Source organism: Ursus americanus, chromosome 28 (genome assembly GCF_024610735.1).
Source record: "Ursus americanus isolate L20-20 chromosome 28, mUrsAme1.1.p, whole genome shotgun sequence".
NCBI classification, from domain to species: Eukaryota; Metazoa; Chordata; class Mammalia; order Carnivora; family Ursidae; genus Ursus; species Ursus americanus.
The window spans coordinates 19,779,790-19,801,632 of NC_142154.1; the positions used below are offsets into that span (position 1 = coordinate 19,779,790).

The 21,843-nt window shown below is 44.1% G+C and overlaps 1 protein-coding gene across 3 annotated transcripts in view; it reads left to right on the plus strand.

Annotated features, from left to right (window-relative positions):
• Nucleotides 1–21,843, plus strand: part of ENTREP2 (endosomal transmembrane epsin interactor 2) — a 447,722-nt gene that overhangs the window by 365,347 nt on the left and 60,532 nt on the right. For 2 of the 3 annotated variants that reach the window (XM_045795361.2, XM_087856722.1), the window contains one exon: nucleotides 14,378–14,512. The exons of the other annotated variant lie outside the window; for it this stretch is intronic. In XM_045795361.2, the coding sequence (XP_045651317.2) occupies nucleotides 14,378–14,512 (135 nt within the window). The remainder of the gene's footprint in view (nucleotides 1–14,377; nucleotides 14,513–21,843) is intronic. 3 annotated transcript variants of the gene reach the window in all.

The following is a 21,843-nucleotide window of genomic DNA, read 5'->3' on the forward strand; positions in this document are numbered from 1 at the left end:
TTTCTTAAGAATCTAGGAATTTCTATCTTTATCACATTTTTTTTTAAAGTTTTTATTTATTTATTTGACAGAGAGACAGCCAGCGAGAGAGGGAACACAAGCAGGGGGAGTGGGAGAGGAAGAAGCAGGCTCATAGCGGAGGAGCCTGATGTGGGACTCGATCCCGGAACGCCGGGATCACGCCCTGAGCCGAAGGCAGGCGCTTAACCGCTGTGCCACCCAGGCGCCCCTATCTTTATCACATTTTTAGATTATTTGAAAAGTGTGCTTGAGAAGTTTTTCTAAGGATAAATCCATCTTTACAGTGTATCACAGTATCAAAATTGGCTTAAGAGTTAACTTCCCTACTGAAAAAGGTGTTTACCATTTCAGAATCTTAAGGTGGGGTAGAGTCAATTCATCTATATGTCTCTACCTATTTATTTAACCTTTTTTTTTTTGCATATTTCCTTCAAAATATTCAAGATTCAGACTGTGAAATTTTTAAAATCCCAAACATTTCCAAAGAAATAAAAAGCAGTAGGATGATCTGTAACTAATTATTAATAGTTATTGTCATTACTTACTGTTCTCTCGGCAAAAACGCTCTAAAACAATTGTTAAGTGATGTGGATACATTTTAAAAGGATCATTTTCTCTTAAAAAAATATATTAGCCAATCACAAGAAAGCTGAGGCCCTCTGGGTCTGGAATGTGGGTGGGGGGCTGTGGCATGTGGGTGGGGGGCTGTGGCATGTGGGTGGGGGCTGTGGAGGGGGACACAGGTTTCTGTGCTGTGGCATCTTCTCCTGGCTAATGGGCTCAGAGATTTTGTGATTTTTTTTTTGGTCTGGGTCCTTACAAGCTGATGAGAATGGAAGAAACTGGCTTTTTAAATTCCCAGAGAAGCCACGGTACCCAAGTCCTCAGGTTAGACCTGGGGTCCTTCCTGGCTTCTCTGCATGGGACCGCGTGTCGTCGCTTCGTCTCATGAGGCTGTTGTCCACACTCCCTGCTTGGCTGGCAAGAACGTTCTGCAGAATCTCTGACTTCCCTCTTCCCTGGGGTGGGTGACCTGCTGCGGCCAAGTCATGGATACACCCATACCACTGCTGCGATGTTGTACACTTTAAATTCACACAACGTTATATGTCGAATGTATTTCCATTTTAAGAAATACGGCTAAGGAGGGCACGTATTGCATGGTGCACTGGGTGTTATACGCAAGTAATGAATCATGGAACTTTACATCCAAAACTAGGGATGTACTGTATGGTGACTAACATAATATAATAAAAAAATATTATTAAAAAAAAAAGAAATACAGCTAAGACTTAGCTACTTCTGAATTTTCAAGGTCAGAGTCATGGGTCAAGCCATAATTGCAAGGACAGGCTTCCCCAACCCCTCTCACCCCCGTACCTGCCGAGGAACAGCTTGCCTGGAATATTCCTTCTGGGGCTGTAGGCCCCTGGGGGAGAACCAGAGCAGGAGAAGCTAGCACGTGGGGTTGTGTCGCTGGCTTGGCAGTGAAGCTGGGTGCCCCGCCCCCCCAGTGACTGGCTGGCTGCATCCCCAAGCCTGGTGGGAACCCACTGCCTCTGTGGAAGGAACAGGTACCCTAGTCCCTAATGCCTCCAGAGCAAGAAAGAGCCTTAGAAGCCAGGAAAGGGTGCCGGCTGCAAGGGCTGCTGTGGCAGATGGATTCAGATGCTTGGGAAGGAAGGGGGTGATCTGCTGTCTGCAGCCCAGAAAGCCCGGCTAATGCTGAGCTCCCAGCAGCGTCGTGCTGGGGAGACCGTGATGGAGAAGGTAGAGTTCATTGGTCTTAAACTTTCTATGTTCATGGCACACTTGTGAATTTTAAGCATTTTGGCAGAACATTGAAGCTAAGTCAGTGATGGTAATTGTTTCCCATTTTAAACACCTTTATTGTGATATAATTCATACACCATACTATTTACTCATTTAAAGTGTACGGTTCAGTAGTTTCTAGTATATACACCAATATGTGTAACCATTACCGCAGTCAATTCTATTTTTTTTTTAAAGAGTTTGTTTACTTATTTTGGGAGAGAGAGAGAGCGGGAGGGAGGGGCAGAGGTAGAGGGAGAGAGAGAATCTCAAGCAGGCTCCACGTTAACCGCAGAGCCTGGCACAGGTCTCGATCTCACAACCCTGAGATCATGACCTGAGCTGAAACCAAGAGTTGGATGCTCAACCAGCTGAGCCACCCAGGCGCCCCACCACAATTTTAGAACGTTTTCATCACCTCCAAAAAAAAAAAAAAAAAAAAATCCTGTACCCTTTAGGTATCACCCCCCACACACACCCGTATTCCTACCTCCATCCCCTAGCCCCAAACAACCACCAATCTTTCTCTCTCTAGATTTTCCGGGGCTGGCCATTTCATCTGGACGTATTGTGTGGCCTTTTGAGTCTGACTTCTTTCACTCAGCATCATGTTTTCAGGGTTTGTCATGCTGTAGCATGATTCCTGGCGTTTCCGGGGTGTGACCCGCGTCATTCAGTGCCCTGAGTGTCCCCCAGAGTGAGAGTTCTCTAGTCTCACATCCACAGGGCCTGTGTTTTATTAACCCCACACTTCCAGCAGCAGGGATGCGGCAGGACAGGGGGCCAGCCGGGACTGGGTGAGCCAATTAGTGAGTTCAGCCAATGTCAACAGATTAACGAGAATGTCTGTGAAAACAGTGGAATGCTACAAGTGTTCAAAATGAGGGGGGGGGGGTTTGCAAACTTATTTTCCAATTCAAGTAACACAATGAATAACACCAACAACTAGCAATATTTGCACTCTGCATTTTTACTCCAGGAACGGAAGCTCAGAGAGGTTCTGGGCTTGTCCTGGGTCATTCCTTAGCAGACAGGACCCCGAGTGGGTGTGACTCTGTCCTCCACGCTTTGCTTTCTCTGTGTCTCAGCAGGCTTGTCACCTTCAAGGACGGTCTGCCCACTGAGCATCCCCGGGATCTGTGGACTGCCCCCCAGGTTCAGCCTTCCCTGCTGCGTCCTTTTGGGAGTGTCTGAAGGTCACATAGCTGTCTCGTTTGTGCTTCTTAAAAGAATCACAGGGGCATCCCTCTCTGTTGTCTAAGTCCTTTCTCCTCCCAGACAGGCTGATGGACCATAAATAAGGGGGCCGGCTGGCTGGTGAATGCTCCAAAGAGATTCATGAAAAATTACTGCAGCTTCATTTGCAAAACCTCTTCTGTGTCGTTCCCAGTGACCCGAACACGGAGGGGCACTCCCGAAATAAATCTGTCAGCCTTCCACACACCCAAGATGTTGAGGTCAGAGAACTAATCAGGAGGTTTCCAGAATTTTTCTTAGAATTAATCACAAACTCAGTGAAACAACTGATGGAAAAGATTTATTTTGATGTCTATTCTCTGGGGTCACGGAAGGGTTCTTTAACGTGATAAACAGGGAGAGAGCCCAGTCTCTCCCTTCCTATCTCCCCCTGAGGAAACAGTCTTGCCATTTACATCAGCTCCTTCCATCTTCGTGCCAAGGTAGCGGCATGAGCATGTGAAATAATTCCTTGCAGGGGTTTGAGGTGTGGGAGAGCAGACCAGATCAGAACTCTGGACACTTTGTCCGGTTGATTGGAGCAGAAGGACACACCAAAGCCAAAGGCAACGCTCCCAGATCCAGAAGTGGTGAATCGCCAGTGATACCTGCCTGCCAGTGGTCATGGCGTGATGAGAACTTGCCAGAGTGTAACCTGACCCCTGTGCATTAATATGGTCCCGTGGGAAGAAGAAAAGGAAAACAACCATTTGGTGCATTTCTTACAGTTTCTTTTTGCGAGTTGATTAGACTCTAAACCAGATGAGATTTTGGGGAGGGCCATTTGGCCTGCTTCCTTTTGGGCAGCGCAGCTCCCCATTCTGTGCTTTCTTGGTGCCCAGCACTCACTCAGCCACGAGGCCGGCCTGTGAACCAAGCTCTTCCAACCGGAATTCTCCAGGACTTGGAATCTTTAGTAGAGCCATTGATAGGTGAGGGAAAAGAGGGACTTCATCCCCGCTGAGCAGCTAAAGAAGAGGGGACATATTTTAGGCCACCTAGATGTCCTCAGGTGCCACCTTGTAATATTCCTTCTATAGTTGGTAGTCAGGCCATGTTTTTGTAAACGTGGTTGATCCATTTTGTTTTGCTCTTCACATTGCCGATTTTATTAATTGATGTTTCCATAGAAAGTTGTCTATTTTTTCTAGATTTTCAAATTTACTGGCACAACGTGATTCCTTGCACTTTCTTCTCATTCTTAGTCCCCTCTGCATTTGTATTTATGTTCCCTTTCTCGTTCCTTTAGGAATATCCTTAGGGATATTAACTCTTTGCCCATCTCCTAAAAACATACCCGGGAGCTCCAGACCCATAACCTAGCAGGTTAGCAGCCTTGGTGGAAAGTGTGTGTGCAGTGATTGCTTTACCCTAGGCCTGGCTAAGAGACTTTGTCCTGGTCTGTCTTTTATTTTGTGAATTTTATAGCTCTCTGAGATTCTTGGTTTGCTTTTCAAAGGACTCTACACTCCATGTATATGCAACCATTCTTTTATATTTTCCTGGTTTTTTATAGTTTTAATTTAGATTCTTAGTCAAATATATTTTGTTTTTATTTGTTTTGAGAAAATCATAGATGAATAGCTTATTATGCCAACACCCATTATTAAGCAAACTTTTTCCTACTGAATTGAAATGCCATGTTTTCCATATACTAAGTTCCCATAAATTATCATTCTGATTTCTGAAACTGTTCTATCCCATTGAACTCTTTATCTATTTTAAGCCATAACCTTAGTGTGTTGATTGTAACACTAATATCTATTAAGACATCCCCTCCTCCCTTTATCACTTTTTCGAAAAATTTGTTGGATAATTCTTACACATTTGTTATTCTATAAATCTTTAAAATAATTTAGTCCAGTTCCATCCACTCCATTGGGATTCTGATTGGAACCAGCACACGTGTGCATTCCTTGGGAAGGACTGGCAATTTTTAGGATATTACATCTTTCCATTTAGGAGCAGGCTGTGTATCGCCCCTGACTCCGGCAGTACGTGTCATTCAGGGCTTGAAGTTGTGAAGAAACCAGCTCAGGCTAGTTTTCACCTAGAAGGAACCCAAAGAGCTCACAGAGTCTCCAAAATGGCCAGAAAGCAAGTTCGGAGGCTACAAGGCCAGGAAAGGAATAATGCTCCAAATTATGCTAAGGAATGCTTTGAGTAAGACCCCATCATCACTGGGCTGTGACCCCACCAGTAGCATGTTACTGACCCTGCTGACCGCAGGCTTTGGACCCTAGCTCCAGAACCTCCGTTCCTGCCTCCCCTGGAAGCTGTGTGCGTCTGCTGCCCCCTGGTTCAGAATGGAGTCTGGTCAGTACATACCTCTGTGTCCCAGGCTCCCACCTAAAGTCTGGTATGGGGGTGTCTCATGGGTGGAGCCCCCCCTCAAGGGCTCCCTCTCAACAAGGCGGGCCTGGAAAGCATTTCTGGAGAAGGTGGAAGACTCAGAAGGTGAGGATTCCCCAAACCGAAGAGGAGGGCTTAATGGCAGTGGGTGGCCAGATAGAATGATCCAGGTCTACTATACCTGAGTTTTTGCTATTTAATAACATTTTCTACATAGCTTCACACTGGTCATTTAATTTTTGTGTTTAATTTATTTCACGTTTAGTGCATTTCTAGGGATTTTGCATTTGTTACTATTAACTTTGAGTACAATATGTTTGCCATTTTTAAAACATTTTTTTAAAGTTTTATTTACTTTTTTTAGTAGTCTCTACACCCAATATGGGGCTCAAACTCACAATCTTGAGATCAAGAGTGGCATGCTCCTCTGATTAAGCCAGCCAGGTGCCCCCCCATTTTTATTTTAATTTTGTCTTATCAGTATCATAATTATTATACTCAATGTAGCAAATACTCTTAATTCCAGTTGTTTTTAAGTATATTCTCTTAAGTTTTTATAGATAATTCAATCATATTATTTGGAAAGAAAGACAATGCTGTCTTTTCCAATATCTACACAGTTTACAATATTCTTATCCATCTATAGCATTAGCCAAAATGTAGGAATTATCTTTTCATTAAAGGTTGGACTGAACTGAGCCTGAAAGACCATTTTGGACCTTCCAATATATATCTTTTATGGTTATTGGACTTTGGGTTTTACTGCATCTCTTAGACTCAGGACAGTCGTTTATATTTTGCTAGGAAATTATCCAGGTCCTCTAGATTTTGGGATTTATAGCTGTAGAGCTCCCCGTATTCTTTACATCTCTAACATCTCTATAGTTAAAGCTCCTTTCTCGTTTCTAATGTTGTTTGCTTTAGTGTTTGTTTGTTTGTTTGTTTGTTTGTTTGTTTTTAATCCTACCAGGCATTGTCTGTTTTTTTTGTTTTGTTTTTTGTGGTTTTTTGTTTTTTGTGTTCTTTTTTTTTTGTCAAGAGTCATCTTTAGGCTTTGGTATCCCAATATCTTTATTTCTATTCCATTAGTTTCACTTTTTATGTTAAATTCTTTTTTCCTATTTTCTGTTAATTTGGTTTTGTTCTTTTCTAATTTAAATTTTGCATTTTATTTATTTTTAAGCAAGGCATTTGTTTTCTACCTTTTTTATTGAGAATAGAAAACATATTTAAGAAAGTGCACAACACAAAAATATAAAGCTCAGCCATTTATCATGAGGCAAATATCCATGTGACCTCCAGTAAAATCTAGAAATAGAGCTTCCCCAGTAACCCCAGGCTGTCCGTATGCACTCCCAATTCACTGCCTTTACATCCCCACTAAGGACAATCACCATCTTAATTTTTAGGATATTAACAACTTTTCTTTTCTATAGAGTGGTACCAACTATGCATGCACCTCTGAACATCATAGTGTGATTTTGCTTATTTTCTGGAACTTCATCTAAACAAAAATAGTTCATATTTCTTTTGTGTCTGGCTTCTTGCATTCAGCTTTATGTTGTGTAATTTCCTCATGTGGTATATAGCCATAGTTCACTCATGTTCACTGCTTTGTAATATTGCATGGTATGAGTGCAGTATAGTTCATTCATCCGTTCCACTGTTGATGGACCTCAAGCACTTTTCAGTGTGAGGCTATTTTGCGTAGGTTGCTCTGAACTTCCTAGCACATGATTTTTGTTACCATTACATGCATTTTTGGGATCTGTTCCTAGAATTAGAATATCTTTTGGATATTACATGAGCTCGGGTAATAATCTTTAATGTAAGTAGATAACACAAAACTGTTTTCCAAAGTTGCTGTCCCAGTTCACACCCCCATCAGCAATGTACAAGAGTTCCTGTTGTTTCACATCCTTATTATCACTTGGTATTGTCTATTGTAATTATTTTTCCATTTTAGCCGTTCTGATGAGGTTGTGACTGACATCTCATTGTAATTTTGATTTCCGTTTCTCAGATTACTGTTGTGGTGGGGCTCCTTATCACATGCTTCACACTGGGTTGTTTGTCTTTTTCTTAATATTTAGAGAGGGTTTTTCTGTTTGTTTGTTCATTTTGGATAGAAGTCCTCTGTACTTACATGTGATGCAAAATCTCCTGTTTTTACTCTCGTATGGGTATTGTTTGATGAAAAGAAGTTCTTCATTTTAAATAGTCAGATACATCAGTCATCTGTATATGATTAACACATTTTTAGCCGTGTTTAAGAAGTGTTTTCCTGGGGCGCCTGGGTGGCACAGCGGTTAAGCGTCTGCCTTCAGCTCAGGGCGTGATCCCGGCGTTATGGGATCGAGCCCCACATCAGGCTCCTCCGCTGTGAGCCTGCTTCTTCCTCTCCCACTCCCCCTGCTTGTGTTCCCTCTCTCGCTGGCTGTCTCTATCTCTGTCAAGTAAATAAATAAAATCTTTAAAAAAAAAAAAAAAAAAAGAAGTGTTTTCCTCCTCCAAGGACATGAAGGTATTCTCCTTTCTTATCTTCTCACAGTTTTATTGTTTTGACTTTCATATGTTCATCTGTAGTCCATGATAAAAATGCCTCTATGAGGAATTATGAACATTCCTGAAATAAATGAATAAATAAAAAGCCTCAGCAAAGAGGTAGAGATATATAGAAGAACCAAAGGGAAGTTTTAGAACTCAGAATGAATGAAATAAAAAGCTCAGTGGCTGGGCTCAGGGGCAGAAATAAAGGGAAGGAGAAAAGAATCAGTGAACAAGAAGATGGAACAATAGAAATTACCCAAATTGAACACCAGAGAGGGAATCGACTGGAAACAAAAATGAACAGAGCCTCTGTGGGTTATGGTCTAACATTCACATCATTAGAGTTACAGAAAGAGAGGATTAAAAAAGCAAGGCTGAAAAATACCTGAAGAAATAATGGCTGACAACTCCCTAAATCTGGCAAAAGACATTAACCTAAAATTCAGGAAACTGAGCAAATCCAAACAGAACACTCCCAAAGAAATCCGCACCAAGACACATCATAGTCAAACTTAAGAAAACTATAGACAAAGCAAAAATCTTGAAGCAGCCATAGAAAAGCAATAATTTACCTGTGGGGGGAACAATTAGGAAGAAAATATTCTCTGTTTTGTAAAACCATTATAATAGTGAGGTACTCTGTTTATAGGCTATGATCCTTTATTTCCTCATTCCCGTTTCCTTTTCATGCTGTAAGATATTTGTGTGTTTGCTGTGTGTTATCTTTTCATCTTACTCATCTTTAACGTGGAATTTCTGGCCATATTGTAAATTTTCTTTACTATTATGAGGAATATTTCTAAACATGTGGAATTTAAACAACACACTTCTAAATAACCCATGGATCGAAGAAGAAGTCTCAAGGAGAATTCAAATATATTTAGAAAGGAATGAAAATAAAGCATGGCATATCAAAATATGTGGGATGCAGCTAAAGTAATCCCGAGAGGGAAATTTGTTGCCCTAGATGCTTACATAAGAGACAAAGAGAAGTTTCAAATCAGTAACCTAATTTCCTACCTCAAGAGACTAGAAAAGGGGGGCGCCTGGGTGGCTCAGTCGTTAAGCGTCTGCCTTCGGCTCAGGGCATGATCCCGGCGTTCTGGGATCGAGCCCCACATCAGGCTCCTCTGCTATGAGCCTGCTTCTTCCTCTCCCACTCCCCCCGCTTGTGTTCCCTCTCTTGCTGGCTGTCTCTATCTCTGTCGAATAGAAAAAAAAAAAAAAAAGAAACTAGAAAAGGAAGACAAAATCAACCCAAAGCAAGAAGGAAATAAAAAACATAAGGGCACAACTCAGTGAAATTGAAACAGGGAAACAGTTGAGAAAATCAATGAAACAAGGAGCTGATACTTTGATAAGACCAATAAAATGGACAAACCTCCCCTAAGGAAAAAAGAAGACACAGATTACCAATGTTGGAAATCAAATGGGGATGTAACTTCGACCCTGCAGACATCAAAAAGGTAATAAGGGAAGGGCACGTGGGTGGCTCAGGCAGTTAAGCAGCCAACTCTTGATTTCAGCTCAGGTCATGATGTCAGGGTTGTGAGATCGAGCCCCTCCTCAGGCTTCACACTGAGTGCAGAGTCTGCTTCGGATTCTCTCCCTCTCCCTCTGTTCCTCCTCTCTTTTTCTCAAATAAATTGATCCTTAAAAAAGTGCATAGGTGTAAATCTAACAAAATATGTACAGGATTCATACACTGAAAACTACATAATGATGATGAAAGAAATACATGGAGAGACATACTGCATTCATGAATTGGAAGACACAACATAGTAAAGATACCAATTCTCCCCAAATTGATATGCAGGCTTAATGCAATTCCATCAAAACTCCAGCAAGTTTCTTTGTAGACATAGGCAACCTTATACTAAAATGTATATGGAAAGGTAAAAAACAAATTTTTTTTTAGAGAGAGAGAAAGAGAGAACATGGGTGGTGGGGGATGGGGCAGAGGGAGAGAGAGAGAGAAAGAAAGAGAGAGAGAGAGAGAACCTTAAGCAGGTTCCACACCCAGCGCAAAGCCCAACGTGGGGCTTGATCTCATGACCCTGAGACAATGACCTGAGCCAAAATCAAGAGTCCAACACTTAACCGACTGAGCCACCCAGTTGCCCCAGGCAAAGAAATGATTTTGAAAAAAAATGAAGGGCAAGAATCAGCTTATTTGATTTCATGACTTACAGCCACAATAATCAAGGCAGAGAGAGACAGACAAGTAGACAAATGGATGAAAATAGAGAACCCAGAACTATACCCAACCGATTTTTGACAAAGGTCAAATGCAGTGGAGAAAAGATAGCCTTTTCAACAAATGGTATTGGAGCAATTAGATATCTATGGGTAGAAATATCAACCTTATCCTAAGTGTCATACTAAAAAGTAGATAATGTCTAACCATTCTCTAAAGTGGTTGTGTCAATTTACACACCCACAAGACCTGGGTGAGGGTCCCCAGCGCTCCGTATCCCGGCTTACACTTGGAATTTTCAGTCTTTTAAATTTTATCCAGGAAAGCCGTGAAAAGCTTACTTCCCCACAGTGAGACACTAAGCCAAGAAACAGGAGAAGAGGGAATCTAACACAGGAAAGAGAGAGACTTTTGAGATGGGGGGAAAAGGATTTCCCAGCATGTACCTGACCAGTGTGTAAGGACTGCCTCTAGACTGACTAGTCCAGACTGAAGCAGGAGACAGGGGCTCTTTCTAAGAAGAAAATAAAGCTGACCGAACGTCTGATGAGTAGAATCATACTCGGGCTATTTTCAGTTCTCTTGGCGAGATTGAGGGTGAATTAGAGATGGGCACATAGGACACTAAGCAAGCAATAAAACAAAACAGTTAAAACTTTAGAATAAAAGACTAAAATCCCATCTAGTCTATGGTTTTGTTGAATATGTGATTTGCAAATACTTTCTCATGGGCTATATAGTTTGTCTTTCATCCTCGTAACGAGTCATTTTTAGCACAAATGCTCTTATACTTCTGGTGTCATTCCAAGAACTCTTTGCCTAGCCTCAGATCCTAATGATTTTCTCCCATGTTTTTTTCCTAAAGGTTGCGTAGGGTTGTTTGTTTGGTTTTTTTTATATTTAAGTTGAATTAAAATTAAATTACATTGAAATTAAACTAAATCCCAGCCACACCACAACAGTATTGGTCTCAGTAAATCACTGGGCTGTGCCTTTACTCCTGTGGGTGATGACTGGTCTTGGGCATTACCTGAGGAGCTAGGTACTTCCTGTAGTTTAAATAGATTTTCCCTGATTATAGAATCTTAATTCTTCCGTTGGAAAAATGTATGTGTGTTCCGTAGAAAGTGTTTGGCCTGTGGCTTTGAATTCAGAGCGGGCACACTTTAATAAGTATCTAACATGAGACACTGTTTCAAACTTAGGTAGACTCTTAACTGTGGGCACCTTGAGAATCTTGTTTTAGGCCTTTCTGCTCCATTGAAGACTTACCTAGCCTTGCCTGCTCCCCCAAAATTATCTCCTCCCTCTCCTTCTAGAATTAGGCTATTTTATGCCCACAGTGAAGAGGGTGACGTGATGAGCTAATTAGACCAGTGTGGCTAGTGGACACTGCAATGAGCTGCCCCTTTCAAATGCGGATATTTTCATGAAGATGCCAACCAGGCTACCTCTGATATTGTGCCAGCTGGTGGAACAGGATGGTGGTGGAGAGATGGGGAGAGAAAGCCATTCCCAGCCAGGGCCGTTGTAGGTTCTTACATGCATCTGTGAGTAAGACAGACCCGAATCCTTGCCTTATACTCTTGATGGGTGGGACAGAAGATAAACTAGGGCATGCATGGAGGTGGCAAATGCCGTAGTCAGAGGAGAAAGCAGAAGAGAGTGAGGCCCAGGAGTGGGGCCGAGGGAGGGAGAGAAGAGAGGAAGGCGGAAGGCACTAAGGAGGGTGTAGGGAGGCCTCCCTGAGCAGCTGAGCCCTGGCAAAGGTGGCCTGTGGAGGGGGGGGGTGGCGCCTCTGGGGAGAGTCTCTATAGTGTAAGTGCCTGACATTAAGCTTTTGATTGTCAGAGCGTTCATTTCAAAGCCATCCATCTCGAATAAACACATTGGCCACAGTTACAAGCCACACGATTAGGTGAGGAGCCAGACCATCCCAGCCATGAAGATTCCCGCTTAGAAAGCCCTGAGTGACCCAAATAACTGACCTCTTGAGTGACCCTGCTCTAATTCCTGCTCTTATGGTTTAAGAGTGAACCTGTGAAATCCTAGGCACCCACCCCACCCTGGACCGCAGGCGCTCACACCCCCCATGGTGGCATCCCTGAGTGGCCCTGGGTGTACTGCGTTTGAGCTTTGTTTTATCAAAGTTCCCTGATGGATGTTGCTGAGGAACGTCTTCCAGTCATTTTAAGAACCACAGGGGCTGGTCTAGCCACAACTTAAGCTCCAGTTGGGGGAATGTCTATGGGGGCTCATCACAGGTAATACAGGCCCAGGTGAATGCCCCCAGGCATTCCTAGCTGGTAGCATCACATAGGCTGAGAACCATATAAAACAGTTTCCCAGGCAAGGGGAATGACCGTCGTACTTTCCAGTACTTCTTCATTTCATGGCATCTCTAGTTGGAGAAGAACCTGCAGTTCGAGGGCTCTGTCATGGAACAACATCCCTGCGGCCACAGCACAGCCCTGGCCAGCCAGCAGGAAGGGGCTCGGCCCAGAGCACACATCTGGGTGTGCGGGATTCAGAGGCCCAGCCCCAGCTGTCCCACTTCGGGCCCCGAGTTCTGTGTGTTCTTTGGATCTGCAGGACGGGCTGCCTTGTGCAAAGGAGGGGACCCGTGGGAGGGACTTGTCCTGAGCAGCCTGGCCCTGCAGACGCTCAGGGTGGGTGCCAGCTGCACCTTCCCTGGGGAGTGTGTCATGGGTGTGTTGTCAGGACCCCCTGAGCTGGACTCCGTGCTCAGTGTGGACTTCAGCTCTGGAGACTGGAGACATCACTAATAGCAAGAAAGGCAAAGGTGACTTTCACAGCTCCCCTGCCATAGCTGGGGTGGCCGAGGTGTGGGGCAGGGTTTACACAGGTACGGCTCTCCTCCTGCTGCTGGCCTCCAGCCCTCAATTCTCTTCTCCCAGGCTGTCACTCATTACGTTAGAGGACCGAATTAAAAGAGCAAAAATTGAAGCATAAAGTATATAGGGAAAAGCTATCCAGAGGTTTAAAACAGATGAAAATTTGGCCATGGACAATACCCTCACCTGTGGCTGTCCCTTTTTCTTTCTGGAAGTCTGTGTTTGTGAGCAGTCGGGTGTGTATGCCATAGCAATCAGGCACGGAGGAGGACCCTGCCAGCAATGGGAGCGAGGAAATGAGGGTGGGCGCGCAGGGCCGAGTGAGGGGCAGAATGCAATAATTTCTCATTTCTGCAGCCTGGCCAAGGCCATTCCACTTCAGGCTGCAGGGGGAGGAGGGCCCACACGCCCTGAGGGGCTCCTCCTGGGCTCCAGGCTTTTTAAAACACTCGAATTGCCTTTTTTTCTTCCCATGGTTTTTAAATTTCCATGACATTTTTATTTATTCAGCGTTTATTGAAATGCCACACCTCATCGCATTGTGAGCGCTATGACGGTGACGGTGACGTGTGGTGGCGGTCCTCAGGGGGCACGCAGGACACAAGTATAACTGCAGCTGGACAAAAGAAGTTTCCAGCAGGGACGCCTGGGGGCCCCAGTGGGTTAAGCATTTGCCTTCAAGCTCAGGTCAACGGGGAGCCTGCATCTCCCTCTGCCTGCCGCTCCCCCTGCTTTCTCTCTCTCTCTCTCTGACAAATAAATAAAATCTTTAAAAAAGTAAAATAAAAAAAAAAAGTCTCCAGCAGACTTGGGGTAGGAGTGTGCTGCTGCCCAGGAGAGAGGCAAGCAGCTCTGGAGAGGGAAAACCAGACAAAGCCTCAAGGATGGTGCTGGATTTGGGTCTTGACGGATGAGTAGGAGTTTGGTAGGCCAGGAGTGAGTCAGGAAACTGCTAAGCGCGGGAGCAGCAGAAGCCAAGGCACAGAGCCATGAGAGCACGTCTCCACGCAGACCTCCGCATGAGCAGTTGTCCGTTCCTTCACTTTAATCTCCCAGGATTCATCCAAAGCTGTCTGTAACTTCATAACCGAGGCTATGTACTATACTCCACGTGTATTCCTTTTAATTCATCGCTTTTAAAATCAGAATTTGAAGTTATTCCTCCTGGGGTGTGGTGGTTTTTTGGTTTTTTTTCCCCCCAGCTTTTGTCCATAAAAAATCATTTCGGCTTGATTACTTAAAGGAAATGGAAGCGGGGTGCGTTTTCTCACGATCTGAATTGTGTAGCTCACCTGTACCCGCAGGGGCAGAACGCCGTTTTAATTGTGAGATCTGTCTGTGTTCCTCTGTCTAGATTAAGTTTGACAGTGTCGAGGTGTGTGTCTGCTGCGAAAGGCAGCACCAGTCGTCGGGCTGCAGCAACCTTGGGGAGACGCTGAAGCTGAACCCGCTGCGGGAGGATTGCAACGCTGTGCGGCTCACGTTGAAGGTGACGGCCAAGGGCACTCCTGATTCACGCATTCCATCCCATGCGCTTACAGACATTTGCGGGAGACTGTTTTCATGTACATAGGCCTTCCGCTCCTTAATTCACTGCGGGTTAGGTTCAGTGCAAGAGGGACTATCTTTCTGCAGAACGTTTTATAGGATTATAGATTTTCACTTTAAAGGTGTTGCTTTCTGGATCTCCTTTTCCATTTTTACCATCCCACTTTCCCGCCTCTGACATATGTGAAGGAGGATGTGCATGGTTGAAAGAGGTCTTTACAAATTTGGCTGTGATGCTTTCTACCGCTTTTCTAACATTTTTGCTGTTCTGCCATCAGGGAACAGATGGGTATTTATTTTGCCTTTTTAAAGATATTTGGAGAAAGACATTTTCCAATTTCCCACGGCAATCTATTCTCGTGTACAGCATCTGATTTCTTTTAAAGTGACATGGAAAGTTGTTTATATTGTTCCTTGCTTTTTCTTCCTACAAGTGTGTTTTGTTTTTTGTTTTTTGGGTTTTTTTTACTCCTGGAAACCAAAATTGGCTGCTTAAAAATGCATATGAACAATGAACCTGGTTCTTCTCTCTTCCCTGGACAAAGGTGTGCGAAAACTTTTCCAAAAGGATGCGAGCAAGGTGAAAGGAATCCTTGGTGGGTGGTAAAACTGTATTTACAGGATGTGGGGTGCTCTATTTCTAGCAGTTTGTACCTTACATTAAGAAAAAAAAGTTTTGGTGGGGGGAGGGCGGCGCCTGGATGGCTCAGTCAGTTAAGCTTCCAATTCTTGATCTCAGCTCAGGTCTTGATCTCAGGGTTATGACTTTAAGACTTGCATGGGCTCCATGCTGGGCGTGGAGCCGAGAATGTGCGTCGGGGATATAGTATGTGGGGGGCTAGAGATTCTGGAGATCCACCCTGGAATCTGGGGAGAAAGGGGCAAGTGTTGCCCTCTGGAGCTGGGTTCCTGGGGTTAGTCCTCCCTGAGTGTCATTTCAGATGCCAGCCAGTATGACGGCTCAGTCTGGGTGAGCTCCCTGGTGGTCCAGGGCACCGTGCAACTGCGTGGCAAACGGGCAATGACATACAGAGCTACAAGATACGCCTAAAGTACAAGGTTGGACTGGGCCTGGTACCCTAGCACCTGCCTCGTTTTGTAGGGAGGAATAGGCCAAGTTCAGCAGTCCCAGCAGCCCTCCACAGTGACAGATCCAGCAGGCTCCTAGGAGCCGAGAATGCAGCACTCGGGCCTATCCTCTTACCTGCAAGTTGTGTCTTGCTGCCTCCGGTTGCAAACAACCATGATTTCTCTCTTACAATGTCATGGGGCATGTGCAGGGTCAGTGCCTGAGGCCTGCTGTGGCCTTTTACAGCCCTCCTGGGACGGGGGCATGGGCGGCCAGCGCTCACTCTGAGATCTCATTGTGACAACTCCTAAGTCATCGTCTCAAGCTGGGCACCTTTTCTTTCCATATTTAAAAAGCATAACAAGACAGTAGGTAATCATAATTAAATCACAGTGCAACCACTACCCCTGGGAGAGTGGGCAAATCCCCAGCGAATCTTGCAGTTCTGGGGGCCGCATGAGTGTGTGGATGCAGTTATACAGCTAGGTCGTATCTCACTCAGTTGACAGATTGGAGGTATTGGGCCTGCTGTCCCAAGGCCTTGGGGTCCTTTTTGATACCTGCACTCATGGGGACCCTCCCAGGACCTGTTTTCTTGACTGTCCCCTGAGGAGGTGGCTATCGCTGGGAGGGTGGTGTTGGAACAACAGTGCTCCCTCTGAGAAGGCCTAAGTTGAGCTAGCGAGCTTGTGGTCCCCCTTGACCCACTGCTCTAGTACCCTAACAAGGAAACCACTTGGGAGGGGATAGCTAAAATGGCAGGAAACAAAGGATACTTAAAGAGTTCAAGTCAATGTTGGGGAGTCTCCTTGAGTGGCTCATCCCTGTGGAGCTCAAAGTGCCCAAGATGGTGGTAAGAGTTGAAGACAGAAGAAAGACTGCACCAAACTTCTGAATGAATTTGTTTAAAAAACTTAAGTAGAGGTCAGGACAGTTAGAACTGGTGGCATGAGGGTCAGATGAGGGAGGATTCACGATTGAGGTAGGGGGCCAACGGTCTGGAAGTGGCAGCAGGTGAGCCTGCCCCCCGGCTGAGGGCCTGTGAGGAGAGCAATGGCCTTAGGTGAATGGGGTGGGGGAGCTGAGTTTCCTGTGGGATCAGGAGGATGAGAGGCCACTGGAAGTGAGAGTCTGTTTACTGCCAGCCTCCAACTTGTTATTTTCCCACATTGTCTTGGCTAGCCTAGCTCCCCTGCATTTCCATGTAGATTTTGGAATCAGCTTATCAGTTTCTCCAGAAATCCTGCTGGGATTTTGACTGGAATTGTACTGACTCCCTATCTCAATTTGGAGAGAATTGACATATTCCTGGTATAGCCGTCCATCTACTTAGGCCTTTTTATATTCCGTCAGTGTTGTACAGTGTTTGGTATACAGATCTTAACATATTTTATACTGTTTAGGCTTATCGTATTTCGTGTTTGTTGGTGCTGTTTTAATGGTACTTAAAAGTGTATGTAATTGTCTCTTGTTCATTGCTAGTGTATAGAAATTCGCTTTTTGTTCCTGATCGTGTATCCTGTGATCTTGTTAAACTCCATAGTTCTGGAAGCTCTCTTGTAGATGCTTTTGGATTTTCTATGTAGGCAGTCATGGGAAACGCAAAGAGAGACAGTTATATATCCTCCTTTCTAGTCTGGGTGCCTCTTAATTCTTTTCTTCTCTCTCTCTCTCCTTTCTTTGCCTTCCTTTCTCCCTCCCTCCCTCCCTCTTTTTCCCTTTCCCTTTCTTCCTTTCTCCCTTCCTCCTTTCTTCCTTGCCTCCTTCCTTCCTCTCTCCCTCCCTTTCTTTCTTTCTTTCTTTCTTTCTTTCTTTCTTTCTTTCTTTCTTTCTTTCTTTCTCTTTCCTTTTCCCTTTTCTCTTCTCTTCTCTTCTCTTCTCTTCTCTTCTCTTCTCTTTTCTCTTCTCTTCTCTCTGTCTTATTGCACCGACTAGAACCTCCAGTACAATGTTGGATAGACATGTTGAGAGCATACACCCTTGCCTTATTTCTGATTTTAGGAATAAATGTAATGTTAGCTCTAAGTTTTCCATAGATGCCCATGATCAGGTTATGGAAGTTCCCCCCTTTTCCTTGTTTTCTGAGAGTTTTTTGTTTTTTGGGTTTTAAAGTCATGGGTGGGTGTGGGAGGGGTCGGTCTTTCTCTGCACTGACTTAGATGTCCATCTCCCTCTGCTTCTTTAGTTTGCTACCGTGGTGAATAACAATGATTGACTTTTCAATGGTGAACCAGCCTTGCATTCCCAATATAAGTTACACTTGGTCATTGCTCCCCCAGTTCTGCTGAGCCTGCTGATGCCCCAAAGACATCCTTCACTTGTGGGACTGTGCCTAGCCATCTGATTCTTCCATATAGCCTCCCTCTCTCTGCTGAATTACCGATGTGACTCCACACACTGTTGACCTTTGTCCGCTAAAGCATCTGCCCAGGTGAACAGGTGCTCATGCTTCTCAACATGGAAATTCTTGTGTCCTTCAAATTTCAGTGGGTTGGTTGCCTTGTGACCTCAGCTGTCTGATGGGTTCAAATTAAGTTGTGAATTTGCAGTGTCCAGCGTTTGGGTTTTGAAATGGTAGGGGCAGGGCTCTTTTTAGCTTTCTACATCATTATCCATAATTGAATATTGAATATTGCTGTAGAGAAAGACCTTAAAGTCAGCCTAATGCTTTCTCCCTTTCTCATATGTGGTGGTCATTAGTGCTGCTTAAAAATATTCCTAGCTCTCCAACTCCCTTTATGTGGTAAGGTTATACTTCCTAGTCTCCTTGAGATAGTTTAGAGCCATGTGAGCAAAACTTATGTGTATCACCTCCCAGCCTGAGTAGTACCTGTAGTGTGAGATTGTGCAGAGCTCGCGTTCCTTCTGGCACGGTGATTGGCAAGCTGTAGACGGAGGCTGCACCGTCAATCTGGATGACGACCATGCATAAAACCCCCATAACTCGCCCACATTGGACAGTGTAGTATGAGTGAGAAATAAACCTTTGTTGTCTTAATCCACTGAGATTTGGGGAATACTTGTTACCACCATAACCTAGCCCACTCTATCTGATGTGAGGCAATGGGATTTTTTGGTCCAGGTGTCAATAATATTTTTAAATTATCAAGTCTGTTTGCTTCACTGTGATACATCTTGTTATTGATCGACCTTTCTCAAATTTCCCACGGTACATTTTGGCCCAGTGAGTTTGCATCTTGCTTTATTTCAACAAAGTTCCCTTGAACTAGAAATCTGAATTTTTTTTTTCCTGTTCTCTTTATTTTAGGATAACTGCATTTCTTGGACCGCTTTTTTTTTTTTTCAATTTAAATTCAAGTAACTAACATATAGTGTATCATTAGTTTCAGAGGTAGATTTCAGTGATCCCTCAGTTTTCTTGAACCACTTTGACCCATCTTTCATAACAATCATTTTCTTCCCCTAATTGTTTAAACTCTCCCTTTCCATCTGATTTTGCTCGGAAGTTTCTCTTAAGGCTCTCTTCCTACCTTGTTTTCTGCAGTGAGTGTTACCCCCGTGCTCTGCTTTCGGTGTGACCTTGAGCTTCCGCAGGTCACTTTTTAAGTCTTGTTTCTCTATCACTTATTCCCTGAGTTTCTGTGTCTCTGCTTTTAGTCCTTGGATTACAGTAGCCTTCTCTGTTTGCTCCCAGTTGTCACCACAGATGTCTCAGGCTGGTTAATTACAGTGGAGTTTTCAGTGCATTTCATATCTTCCTTAGATCTTTTCTGACGCATACAGATACTTAAGGCACAAAAGCCGATTCCTAACCTGTATTAAGTATTGTGCTCTATCTAAATAGGCTTTAGCATAATTAAGAATTTATACTTCCTTCTCATAAACACAGGTACTGCTTCCTCTGAGATTCATATAGGTCTAAGTGCCACATTCTCTAGTGTTCTTATAATTAGTGGTGCAGTCATTTTTCATGTGCTCATTACTCTTAAAGTCATTCAAGCCACACTGCCTGGTGACATTCCCACAGTAAAGGGCTCTGCGGCAGGGACCTGGTGTTTCTTGGTGTTAAAACTCTCAGAACATGGATGCCTGGGTGGCTCAGTCGGTTAGGTGTCTGCCTTCAGCTCAGGTCATGGTCTTAGGGTCCTGGAATCGAGTCCTGCATTGGGCTCCCTGCTCAGTGGGGAGTCTGCTTCTCCCTCTTCCTCTGGTCCTCCCCTCCACGCTCATGCTCTCTTTCTCACACCCTCTCTTTATCTCAAATAAATAAGTAAATAAAATCTTTTAAAAAAATAATCTCTCAGAACACACATGGGTGGAGGGAAGGGGAGGTGCTCTTGTAAAAAGGAGCATATTTCCATGGGAGCCCCTTCCTATAGCTTGCAGGTGTTCTCAACCCTTCGCCAAAGGAGGCGCAAAGAGGAATGTTGTTTTCATTCGTTTCACTTGCTTGTTCTTTTTTGGTCAGCAATCAGAACAGGTTCACTGGGTCTCTTAATAGTCTGATTTGAGGCTCTAGTTATCTGATTAGTAATACTCCATGCCTAAATTTCCATATTAAATTATGGATTACCCATACTTTGTATCTAATGAACTTAGTTTGTGCTGGGGAAATCTCACATAATTAGTTTAGGAATCAAAGCTTTTTTCATTTTAGTTGTGTTTGAGTTAACTGAGAGTGACTTAATGAGATTGTTCTAACTGCTCGTTTGCCATTATGCCACCCTCCTCCCCCCGCCCCACTACCCACCCAATACCGGAAGATCATATACGCACAATCTGTCGTTGGGGAAACCAAGCAGAAACCAACCTTTTTCCTGGCTAATGAAGAATATATTTGGAATTCAGAAGTTAATGCAGACACTGCTTTACTCAGCCCTGAGATTGTTTTCCATGGCTCGGGGGCCCCCCCTCTCCCTGGGTCTCTTCTCTGTCCTTCCCAACCTCCCCCATTCCTGGATTCTCTTGTTCTTCAGCCAGAGAACCCCTGGGGGCAGACAAGCCTCTCTCTTAAGGGTACTGATAGCCACTTAAGCTAGGCCTCACGTCCTGCCAGTTTGCTGCTCCACCTGACAGGGGTGAGGGCAGGGCCGAGGGCGCAGGGGGGATCTGGAACTCCATCGTGGCATGGCGGGATCCCAGGATTGCAGAGCCAGAAAGGTGGAGTGTCCTGTTGTCCAGCAACCTGTTGATTAGGTTGAGTGAGGTCAGATGGCTCCTTGCCAGTCCCTGAGCAAGTGCAGTATTGGGCAGGGCTCCTTGGAGGCTCTGGTTCTCCAAGACTCCAGTTTCTTCTCCCTGTTGATGGGACAGGGCTGTGGGCATCCCATTATGCATGATCTGTAAATAGGGTCTACAACTTTAGGATTTCAGCGTCTGCTCTTCCAAAGCATTAGACCATGGCGAGCAGTTTTTACCAAAAGGGCAAGTTTACAGATCCCCTCTCCTGATAAAATAATATCTAAGCTTTTGTAAGATAAAATGATCAAATAAATGATAAAAGATGTTTGGGTAGTTGAATGGTCGCCTGTGCCAAGTCAAACCCAGCACAAGATTGTGACATATTTTCTGATCCATATTAACAGAATTTTTAAAAAGGTTACAAAACTCAGAATTATTAACTGGTGGAATATGCTTCATCATATGCTGATATGATATCCATCCCAGCTTTAATTCTTTGCTAGATCCCAGAATGTCCTGATGGTTTTATTATAATGATGCAATTCTAATTCGGAACAGAGTTAAAAATCTATTTCTTGTTTCATCTATCTGGATTTAATTTATTGAGCCATAGGAAACCAAATTACCCAAAGAAACATTATCAATGGACAAGGAGATAAAAGTTTCCCAAGAAATCAGTTATCGAGTTTATGTGCTTTCCTGTCTTATCTTACAGATGTTTTATCTTTGTCTCTTTAAAAAAATAAAAAAGGCACAATCATTTCCTAAAAAACCTAGGGACTTGGAAAATGAAGTCATCATTTAACCTTTGTTCTTCAGTACGTTCTTCACCACGCTAAAGAAATAAAAATGATTCTGAGCATAGTGAATAGTCAACAATCTGTGGCAAAACTCCCAGCCTAGACTGGCAGCGTGCAGCGCCACGCATACGCACATGCACCTGCCAGAGGTGACCTTGACATTTTCAGAAATGGGCAGCTACACAGAGTAAGACAGATGTCTCTATCTCTGTACGCTTTCTTCTCACCCCTGGATTTTTAAGGGGAACTAAGGGTCCCTCT